General features: G+C 43.6%; 2 protein-coding genes across 3 annotated transcripts in view; both read right to left on the reverse strand.

Moving 5' to 3' along the window:
* Positions 1–7124, reverse strand: part of LOC117953717 (mitogen-activated protein kinase kinase kinase 20-like) — a 12343-nt gene extending 5219 nt beyond the window's left edge. Inside the window, exons 1-7 of the mRNA XM_034886975.1 lie at positions 6586–7124; positions 5035–5122; positions 2902–3003; positions 1979–2044; positions 1857–1885; positions 1634–1771; positions 30–116 (exon numbers count right to left, since the gene is read on the reverse strand). Coding sequence (XP_034742866.1) covers positions 30–116; positions 1634–1771; positions 1857–1885; positions 1979–2044; positions 2902–3003; positions 5035–5122; positions 6586–6744 — 669 coding nt within the window. The 5' untranslated portion in view covers positions 6745–7124. The remainder of the gene's footprint in view (positions 1–29; positions 117–1633; positions 1772–1856; positions 1886–1978; positions 2045–2901; positions 3004–5034; positions 5123–6585) is intronic.
* A 649-nt stretch (positions 7125–7773) lies between these two features.
* The window catches only part of LOC117953716 (rap guanine nucleotide exchange factor 4-like), a 25499-nt gene continuing 21769 nt past the window's right edge, over positions 7774–11503 (reverse strand). For both annotated transcript variants that reach the window (XM_034886972.1, XM_034886973.1), the window contains 7 exons: positions 10359–10537; positions 10154–10244; positions 9987–10037; positions 9362–9449; positions 9189–9253; positions 9010–9064; positions 7774–8908 (listed from right to left, as the gene is read on the reverse strand). In XM_034886972.1, the coding sequence (XP_034742863.1) occupies positions 8781–8908; positions 9010–9064; positions 9189–9253; positions 9362–9449; positions 9987–10037; positions 10154–10244; positions 10359–10537 (657 nt within the window). In that variant the 3' untranslated portion in view covers positions 7774–8780. The remainder of the gene's footprint in view (positions 8909–9009; positions 9065–9188; positions 9254–9361; positions 9450–9986; positions 10038–10153; positions 10245–10358; positions 10538–11503) is intronic.

The following is an 11503-nucleotide window of genomic DNA, read 5'->3' on the forward strand; positions in this document are numbered from 1 at the left end:
GTGTGTGTGTTTGGGGGGGGGGGGGTTACCTCTTGCTTTTCCACCACCAGCCATGCCACCTGCAGCCCTTCGAAACCTTTGAAAGGAACCTCCCGAGTCAGCATCTCCCACAGCACCTGGCCACAGGACACACTGTTGGTTCACAGTCTGACCAGCACATCCAATACAGACAGCCAGGGGATCCTCACAAATGATGGATCGGATTTGATCTTAAACATGTAAACACATTTGTTTTTCTTAATCTAACACAAAATCCACAGACATTTAATCTCTCCTAAATACAAAACACTGTTCTTTCCAAGCGTACCACGAGGCAGTGATTGATGGGACAGGATTACAGCAGCTACATGTTGCGGATCTTTTTCGCTCTTCATTTAAAGAACAATTCCGGCACGCAATGCACCTAAGGGTTAATAACACGTGGGTACCAAGATATGTTTTCATGCCAATCGAATGTGACCAGTTTTAGCGCAACGCTAGTTGTCGGTGCATGCAAAAGTTAAAATGAATGTCTATTTCTATACCACTAACAAGGCTCAAAATAGCACCACGCTTCCACAGTAGCATAATGAGGTCCCTGTATGTCCACCGAAGCAGTGAGAACTCTGCAGGCATACAGACGGTTTATTAAAAAGATAGCTGATAAAGACTGTACCGCACGTCTACAGGCAGGCGCCATCTTGGGAGACAGTGATGACCAGGCGGTTACTTTGAGCCCTGTTAGCGGTATAGAAGTAGCGATTTCCTTTTACTTTCCCATTGCCCCGACTATTAGAGTTACAAGCTAATTAGCGGTTCTCGCCCTAACTGGTCACATTCGATAAGCATGAAAACATATCTCAGAGAACGGTTGACTCGGTACACACACGTTATTAACCCCGTGGTTCATTTGGGCTGGAATCGAACTTTAAGAGCCTAGAAGTTCTTTATTGCTGACGGGGTGGAAAGACCATTTCAAACAATAAATACAAAAGTTTTGGGGGGAAAATGCCATGAATAAAAGTCTTTTAGAATTATAATATTTTGTAAAAACAGAAACTGTCAGATAAAAGAAAATGTGACCATAACAATGTAAATCCAGCCGTCCTTATTTCCAACACGGTGTTGGTTGGTACCAAACAAAGTATTCCGGTTTGATTCCCAACTCCATCCATCCGTCTTCGTCCGCTTATCCGGTATCGGGTCTCGGGGGCAGCAGCTCCAGCAGGGGACCCCAAACTTCCCTTTCCCGAGCCACGTCAACCAGCTCCGACTGGGGGGTCCCGAGGCGTTCCCAGGCCAGGTTGGAGATATAATCCCTCCACCTAGTCCTGGGTCTTCCCCGAGGCCTCCTCCCAACTGGATGTACCTTCACCTAGTCCCGGGTCTTCCCCCAGGCCTCCTCCCAGCTGGACGTGCCTGGAACCCCTCCCTTGGAAGACCCCCAGGAGGCATCCTTACCAGATGCCCGAACCACCTCAACTAGCTCCTTGCGACGTGAAGGAGCCGTGGCTCTACTCCGAGCTCCTCTCCAATGACTGAGGAGACACCAGCCCCCCTCCTGAGGAAACCCATCTTGGCCGTTTGTACTCAGGATTAGTGGATTAGGGATTCCCAACTTTACAATAATAATCGTACAGTAGCACCAACTCACCACGCCATAGGAGTACGTGTCACAGGTCTCGGAGACAGGCAGGCTCTGAATGACTTCAGGGGCCATCCAGGGAAAAGTGCCCACCACCGTCATGTGGGTGGTATGGGACAGGAACTTAGACGCCCCAAAGTCACAAATCTGAAATCCCAACAGAAAGCGCAATGAAGAAAACACTGAATTGAATTTTTTTTTTATGCTAATATTAGTTATCAGTTCATCTCACCTTCAGCACTTTGTCTGCTGTCATCACCACTGCACAAAGAGAACAGAGACACAGTATTACAGATAACAGAGTAATAGCAAAGACAACAACCAATCTGATTGTGCTTAAGGTTGAAGCGTTACCGTTGCGTGACTTGAGGTCTCTGTGGATGACTTTGACTGGAGCTTCTGCGTGGAGGTAATGCAACCCTGTAAGGAAATCAAGCATTAATAAAAATTACCTTTTTATTCTTTATTCTGATTGGTTTTGGTGGAATTTTCTACCAGCATTTAAGTTGTGGGTGCAGTTGAATTGTAAAATATTTTGAACTCTACTGGATGAACACAGGTTAAAAAACTGTAGGCTAAATACAACCTACAGTTATCATAAGGGTATATGTCCTGTATTTATCATTTTGCATGACATTTGCACTATTTATTACTGTGTGTACATATTACTTATCTTTTTACTGGTATTTATATAACATATCTTTCTTTATCTATTATTGCCACTGTGCATCACCCCCCCCCCCCCCCCCCCCCCCCCCCCCCCCCCCCCCATCCGGCCCATTCTGACACCCCCCACCAAGAGCCTGGGTCTGGCCCCGGTTTCTTCCTAAGCCACTGTCGCACTGTTGCTCGCTCTTTGGGGGAACTACTAGAACTGTTGGGTCTTTGTGAATTATAGAGTGGGGTCTAGACCGTCGAGATGACTCTTATGATTTGATACTATACCTTTTTACGTTTCAATTACCTTACAATCTATCACAGAAAACATTTAAAAATCTAAATGGTCATTCCCATTCATATAACAGTAATATGTTTTGCCGATTTGTATATATTTCATGTTTTATTTGATTCTTTTTGCAACCGGCGAATGGAAAAAGCTTGTTGGTGTTGAACACACACAGGTTGGAGACCTGGGGGATTAGGAGACAAATAAAAAGCTTTGTAAACTATTATTAACTAGTGCATGATGACTGGAGTATTACAGGGCTGGGGGGGTCACATCAGCGCCCCTGATCTCTGAAAGTGATTCAACCCTCGTACGTTTTATTTGTCATTACCTTTGGCGATCTGTATGGCCCACGTCATGACTTGCTCCATGTCCATTTCCTCACTCTGCTCACTGGAAAGGTACTCATACAGAGACCCTGCACTGGCATACTCTGCAGCAACACACACACACACACACACACACACACACACACACACACACACACACACACACACACACACATCATTAAAGGAGAACAGGTAAGAGGAATTATCTGTGTTATGTGCCACTAGCAATTGGAAGAATAAAAGTCCCCCCCCCCCAGGCTTAAAAACTAGTTAACTAAACTGACATTTTAACCCCCCTGTTGTCCTGGGGTCAAATTTGCCCCATTTTTAATCCTCATCAGAAATTTGGAATTCTATCATCCAATTTGTCCAAATATACCATGAATGGTTTCATATAAGGACCAGGTCACTAATTTTGGGTATTTTATTTCCCGCAAAAAATACTTTAACAAAAGATAAAAATGGGGTTTCTTGATGAATTCGAAAAAGAAAGTAGTGTAAAACTAGTGGTGATCCAGTATATTGGTGTTAGTGGTGTGTACAGTATACTGACAGTAGTGTTACAAAAATGAACAAAATGTTGAAAAAAGCGTCAAAAAGTAATAAAAAACTACCTCAAACGCATCAAAAAAGCAATATTTGTAGTGCTTTTTTTACACGTTTGAGGTGTCAAAAACACAAGGATTAAACAAGTGACAGAAACTACAACGTCACTGCAAACATGTATCCATTTGAGAAATATGTGACAATCCTACGCACAGAGAAGGTAACTCTGACAGTCTAATCAAGATTAGCTCTGACCTTCAACGTTTTCCTGTTATGTCTTGACAGTAAAAACGACAAGTAGAAGACTGAGGACAATGTCAAAGGAGTCCGAGGAGTAGAACATGGACAAATCTGTCCTTTGTAATGTTTAACACTGATGGCTTAGAGTGGGGAACCTACAGTAAAAAATGCTCTGAAGGTTCCCTACTCTAAGCCATCAGTGTTAAAGGCAATATTAGGACGTCGGTGGTCAAGGCCTCAAGTCCACAAGTCTCCCATCGTTGTAAGTTACATAACAGCTATGCGTTTTTTGTAGAAAACAAATAATGTGGTCGTCTATTATACAGTATTGCAAAAGTCAGTGCAACTCATTTTGTGACTATGAATCAGTGTAGAGAGATCATCAGTCTTCGAGTGATTTTGATTTATAAGTGGGATGATTCATTTTTTTAATAAGCCTACATGCCTCTACTGTGTCCATCATGGGTTTGTGCCATTCTTGAATATTAGCAATAGTATTGAGAGGTCAGAAGACAGCATACTTTTTTTTAATGTTAAAATGCATGTTAAAATTTAGCAAAAAATGCATGCTACTGCCTCCAAACTCCATCTAAAGTATGTCTTCTTCATCTCCTGAACCAGCTCTTATTTTGCCTACTCTACTCTTTTATTTTTAGTAAGCACGGGACTTTATTAGCCCTCGCTGCAGTGAGAATTGTTGCTGGCTTTAGCGGTGTGTCTGTGCTTTATCTTAACCGTAAGAGCCCGTCCAGGATTACAACCACATCCAAACATGCTGGTCTCAGTTACAAATGTCCTGCCAGGAAACACAGCAAGAACCTGTGCTCAGAGTATACTCACAAACTTCAAAACCCACACATAAACACGGCCGTCAGAGCATGTGCCAACGTGTCCGTAAGTGTCATGTTATGGATCAAACACACACAAATACGGCTAATACACAAAAACCCCACTGAGTGTGTAGTTCTATATGAGAGGACAATCTGCCCTGGCCCTACCCCTCCATGCAACCCCTAAACCCTGACCTAATGTTACTTATATCATTTAGGCCGTGACCCCAAAGATGATAACAAGTTCTACAAGTGTAGAACACTTTCTAACAATATCAGTTATCTGAATGAAGTTGGGGATGAAAATACTCCCACAATCCCATGTTTAGGTTTTATGTTCGTGTTAGGTTACCCTTCTGTCAGAGATCTTATTCTTCGTTTCCTGCCCAGTGAATACAGATTAAAAACTAGTTTATAGCTATCGTTGGTGCTGCTAGGGAGCGTGCATTGTCCCTGTCACATAAAACAAATAATAATGTTCTGAAACACACTCACACACACACACACACAGAGTCTGACCTGTAACAATGCCATAGTTGGGAGATTCCAGCACGGCTCCATAAAACTGAATGATGTTCTTATGACTCAGGACGCTGAGAATCTCAGCCTGGATGAGGAGACAAAAACAATATGAACAACTTCATTAACATCCTCCTCCAGTTTTCCAATATCTGACATTGGTATATCATTCCTGATAAACTGTACACTTCCAAGGTAGAGCTCTTCACTCGTTATCCGATTTTAAAGTTGTTATTCAATTGCATGAGTTAGTCCGGATGCCTGACCCCCTCTCATACCACAGGTTGAGTCTCTAAACACAGGCCTTCCACACCGCAGTGACAAACATGCCATTAATCTGACTGACATATAGGCCGTACCCTTCGCATTTGTGGAATATGTAAGTGTTGCCAGGCAACATAATAACTAACCATAAATTATATGAAATCAGAAAAAAAACTGCTTCAAAAATCTGTTCTCGATAAATGTTTTTTCTTTACTTTTCACCACTTTTACTCCCGAGGGGAAGGTTATCTGTGAGTACCACATCAGGTAGCATCCATGCAGTTTTACGTTTGGGTATGTAGTGGTGGACGTGCATTTACTTAGGTCCACTTTGGAGGTTTTTGTACTTTACCCGAGTATTTCCATTTTATGCTACTTTATCTCCACTACTTTTATCTGTCAGCCATACTTATATAACATCTAACACCAACAGAAGCCATTCTGCATAAGTCCTTTGACAAGTGCATTTTGTTGTAAAGTAGTATTGTCATAAGTATTATCATAGTGTGGTGTTGGTATTTGAGTACTTCTTCCACCACTGTGTGAAGGTAGTGTTATACTGCAAGATATAATACAATATATAATGACCTGAAATATGTGTGTAATGCTAGAGTGTTCTCAAGCAGCTCCACGTCAAGTATTGCAGCAAAAATATTCACTAAACTGCAGTTGTCCCATGATCAATCAGTTTGTATTGACATATTAACCACACACACTACACACACACACCTCAACCCACCCTGCATGTGTTTGTGTGAAAGAAACACACGACAGGCAACAAATCATATTCCGTTCCATCTGTTTAATGCAGTCGGCCCCTGGATGACAGTGTATTTCTTTTACCTTTAGTATCTCATATTAAACACGTGAGCATACTTCACATGTTGAGATAACACTGTGCCAGATCCACAGGTCACGCTAACTTCTAAAAGTTTCCTGACACAGGGTCACACTCATCTAGAACCACCTGGGCTGACTGCAGTGCATAAAGCCCCGAATGACCACACACCTCGCCCTGAAATACAATGGGAGGAACAGGGGAGTGCTGGCATTAATGAAACTGCTCCAACCACCAAGTGGGAGAACGAGGAGAGGTATGTTTAAGATAAACACATGTTCAACGGCCGACAACGGGGGGAGGAGGGGAGGGAAAGAGGGCTTTGGGTGTCCAAAGAGGATCTGGGAAATTAGTGGATAGAAGAGCAGTCACGTCCCACAAACAAGTCCATAACTTCGAAATACTATGGATCTTCAAAGTGTGTGTGTGTGTGTGTGTGTTTCCCTTACCTCTTTGTCAATCTTGAGAAGTTTCTTCACAGCCACTTCCTTGTCCTGGGAAATCCACAGGGCTCTGTAGACGCTCCCAAAGCTGCCTCCTCCACAGTTCTCGTAGAAGAGCAGGTCCTCATGTTTTATCACCACAAACGACGAGCCAGGGGACGACATGGCATACTGACTCACGCGCACACAAACACACACATGTACACACACATACACACACGCAGCCCAAACGCTTGCACGGTCAAACACCCCAACGCTCACCCCAAAAGTATACAAGTCACGGATCAGCACAGAGGGAGCGAAGGACGAGAAATAAAGAGAGGCGGGGTAGTTTCCTCCACGGGGCCAAGTGGATGTTCAGTCAGTCACAAGAACAGATTAACGGAGAGAAGGAACCAAAATGTTCTGGAAAGAGAGAGAGAGAGAGAGAGAAGTGTGCTCCCTGTGAGTCAGGAGAATTTAGAGCTATCCCTGTCACTACTATCCAAGGTATCACATTGCCTGATAGTGGTGGTCCAGTGGAACTACAACACAATGCTTCCACCCACACAGTGAAGAAGAAGGGGAGGTGAGGGTTTGAGCGTGTGGAAGCTACGGTTTGCGGTCAGTGTGTGCAGTCTGCCTGTAGCGGACACACTGTTCAAATATGGTCACTGGCATCCAGGGCATTCCTTCTTCCTGGATAACTGTGGCTATATAAAGCTCGCCATACACTTCACACACACACACACACACAGATATACTGCTCTGGCCTATAGCGGGTCAGAAACAGTAAATCAGTAAGCAACGAGGGTGACTGCCTCGTATATCTATATCCATCTCCCATCACACACTTGCCAGAGAAGCCAAGCAGGGATAGTGTGTTATTTTTTTTGGGACAGCGTGTTACTCACCCTGACAGGAATGACCCAGTGACATCATCCGCCGTGCTGACATCACTGTGCAGGGACAGATGAGATCAGCTTGAGGAAGTTAGGACATTTCTCAGTTAGTGACAGTAATCAAGTGCGAGAGGAGACGTGACGTGGTGATTTACTGGATGAATGAAACACGACTCCTCGAGGCTGCAATGAATCACTTCACTAGTACCGAACACTAAAATAAACACCACCCTTTGAATGCATCACCACCCTCAGTTGTTCCACCACTTGGCGGGGCAAAAACACATTTTGAAGGATGTCATCAAAGCTTAAGCACTGATAAATTAGCTTTTTTATTTTATTTACAAGACAAACCACACATACAAGTACAGTTACAGGCTGCTCTGGGGGGAAAGACAGCCTTTACGGCAGTTCTCGACACACACCTGAGATCAACGGAAAATGAATGACACCTGTCAAGAACACACAATCTACACCCACATATATAAAAATTAAATTACAAAGACCTAGATGACAAGATGTCCCCCTCAAAGTACAAGCCGCCTCTGCATCCAGGGTCAGTGATTCCAAATCAAAAGAAGTACAATTTGGTTGCACAACTGACCTCAGAACAGCTCATAATTCATACCCTGCAGGAGCTTTTCTCCGATGAAAAATAAAACGCAATACTGTTGTGTCAAATCTGAACACTGTTTGCAATGCAATTAGGGCTTTAATCCAACTAATACTCTGTCTAGTAGTTTTCAAGTCACTGCTATTTACCTAAAGGACATCCTAAAAATCTGGATATACTCATGTAGATTATGAAGTAAATAAGTACTTTCGTATTTATCCGTGAGTCTTGGTTATTACATTTTATGGGCTTTTCTGTCTATGAGTTGGACCATCAGGAGGGTAAGGTTTGCTTTACAGGCAGGTACAGTAATAGATTGTAAACTAGGGTGTAGCACAACATTACAGGACACCCCGATAGAAATCCACTGTATAGAACACAAAGCCTTTAAAGTTCAGTCATGCAGGATATCGATTCAAGTTCTATACATTACAGTTCTATCTAACAGGTCCCAAACGATAACATCTAGTACGGTTCAAACCGTCAGACGGAGCTGTCTGCCCAGGAACCAGAGGCCTGCAATGGCACAGTAACGAGTCCTTCATCCAGAATAGTTCATAGGTAGTGCTAAAGTCATTGACGGTTGTGATTTGCTACTAAACGGCCAGTTGAGTTGAGTTATTTTCTCCAGGTATTGTGTGTGTGTGTGTGTGTGTATTTGTATGCTAACGTCGTAGAAAAGGCGATGGCGGTGGAAGATCTGGAGCTCATGTCCGCCGAGGCTCCATCCTGTAGGAGAGCTGCGTCAGCGCCCTTTGGTTGTCGATCACGCAGAGCTTCCTGACGTAGGCCCGTACATCCGCTTGGTTTTTGTTGGGTTGGCATATCTCGGGGTCTAACGCAGTAAGAGAGGACACAGAAGAAGAAAAAAATTGGTCAGATGTGTGTAAAGCTAGCCTGGATATGTGATAAGAGTCGAGTAAGGAGCCGACTTACTGAAGGGTTGGCTTCTACAGTGCCTCACTTGCCGAATTGTGTTTGCTATTATTCGCTGAAAAGACAGGGATAAGGAGGCTCTTTAGATGTTACATCAAACTTGAGTGAAGAACGGTATGATGCATAAAACATAACCTTAAAATGAATTATTTACCCATTCAATGTGCACAGAAACTCACCATTTTCTCAAAATTGACCATATTGTCAATGAAGGTCTTGTTGCCCTCATGTGTAAATGTCATGTCTGTAGAGAAAGGAATGACATGTAATGGCAGCCATGTTCCTCCTCACGGAGTTCATCTCCGTGTGATTCCGTGGCTGGAGTAGTAATGTTTTCTACAACGAGTCGTACCTTTGAGAAGGAGGGGCATGAAGGGGATGATTGGCGGCTCCAGTTTGGTGACAGTGAGCCGGTAGGACCGGTGGTTTCTGGATGGGTCCTGTCACCAAACATATAAACTGTGTTCATTTCTAAGACATTTGGAACTCAGTTCCCCCAAACTACAACAAAAAACCTATTGTCCTAATTATCCCTGAAGTTACAGATGCCCAGGATGTTAGATATTTATCTGCATACATTTTCTTTCTCTACTCATCTGTAGGAGCCATTACGCAACTTTGTTTTGTTTTGGTGATGCAAATTTATCTGCAGTTTTATGTTTGAGCACTAGGTGGAGCATTGCCTTTGGAAGGCATATAGGTAATTAACAGCCAGGGATACACATGTGTGGGGGGAAAGCAGACAGCTTTTTCAGTTTTCAGGTTTCCCTGTCATTGTTTGATTAGTGTGCAAAAGAAAATAAATGCGTCACAGCAACAAAATGCATAAAGATTGATTATTGGTACGCAGAACACGCATCTCAGCAAGTTCTCCCCTGGTCCCACCTCATTGGCCTAATGTAGGAGTAAAAAGACTCTACACCATCTATAGATCTGTGCTGCCAGATTTGTGGTGAATGGAATTTCCCGCAACTCACCATCATACTCTCAAACTCAGCATAGAACTTCTTAAACTTGGTGGGGAGTTTCTGCCAGGAAAAAAAAAAGAGGATCACATAGACATGAATGTAAAAGCTAAATTTAGCAATAGTGCTATAGAGCCGAGGTTCGCTGAAGATATAGACATAGATTAGACAAAGTTTACCTCCCACGTCTGGCCCAATCTGCTGACTGCAGGGTTGCTCATCCCCATTATGATGGCAAAGAATGAATTCAGGTTCTTAAACTCCCGACAGCTAAGGACAAATACACACACACGCAAGCAAAGCCGTAAAGTGAGACTCCTCCTCTAAGTGTGCAGAGCAGCATACGTATGAAGTGTGTGGCGGTCCCCCGCGGCTCCCACTCACTGTGCAGCGATCTTGATGAACTTCTTGAGGAGCTGGACTCTCTTGCTGAGCTGTCCGCAGAGGCACACCTCAGTGACCACCCACAGCTGAACCTGGTTGAACCTCCGCAGAAACAGGTCCAGATTAGCCGTGGTCCTTCTAAAGCTCTGGCGGCCAAACGTGTGGTAGAGCAGCTCATGCTGGGGAGACAAGGGAGGAGACATTTCAGTGGACAGGCCCTGTCACACGACATCTATCAAGCTAATTACTCTTGCAAGGCTTTTATCATCATGGACAATGATGCAGCACCAGTGTAGTAAGAGGGCCTATAAAAAGCCAACTTGCTGTAAAGGGCTACACCTGTCTGGTCCCCCTCCATACCTGAAACTTCATTTCAGAGTGTGAAATAAGGCTTTCTGCAACATTGTCCATGCTTGTCTTCCTCTACTGGCCTGAAGTTTTATCTGAGCTTATTACACCATCTACCCCGCTCCCTTGATGCTGGTCTCCTAATCAGTTTGGTGTAGAGCCTTCTCCTACCGTGCCCCTCATCTTTGGAAGGCCTCCCACTTCATGTTAAAGAAGCTCAATCAGCTGACATTTTTAAATCCTCTTCTCATTATCTCATAGCCAACCATAGCAGCCATCCTTTCTGCCTTATCCTTTTAACTTATTTCGTATTGTTTTATAATCACAGTATTAGTGCTGTTCAATTGTTACTGTGTGTTATTTATGTGTTCTTTTTATTTTTTATTTTTTTTATGCCTTTATCAGATAGGACAGCTTTGGACATGACAGGGGAGAGAGAGCGACATGCAGCAAAGGGCTGCAGGTCGGAATCGAACCCGCAAACGCAAAGCCTCTGTATATGGGCCCATTAATGTGTTCTTTTAATTGTAAAGTGCACTGAAACCATTTCTTATGGTGATTTTACACTTTAGATACAGTTGAGTGATTGACTTAAGTTGTGTGCGTGTGTGGGTGTGTGTGTGTGTGATGTCTTGTTTTACCATATTTGTGGGGTCCAAAAACCGGGAGTCCAGTATATGTGTGAGGTCCCAGACAAAATGCTGGACCCCACAAATTTAAAGGGCTGTTGGAGGGTTAAGACTTGGTTTTAGGATTAGGGCTAGAATTAGGTTATGGTGAAGGGGGGGGGGGGGGGG

Source organism: Etheostoma cragini, chromosome 12, assembly GCF_013103735.1.
Source record: "Etheostoma cragini isolate CJK2018 chromosome 12, CSU_Ecrag_1.0, whole genome shotgun sequence".
In the NCBI taxonomy this organism is placed as follows: Eukaryota; Metazoa; Chordata; class Actinopteri; order Perciformes; family Percidae; genus Etheostoma; species Etheostoma cragini.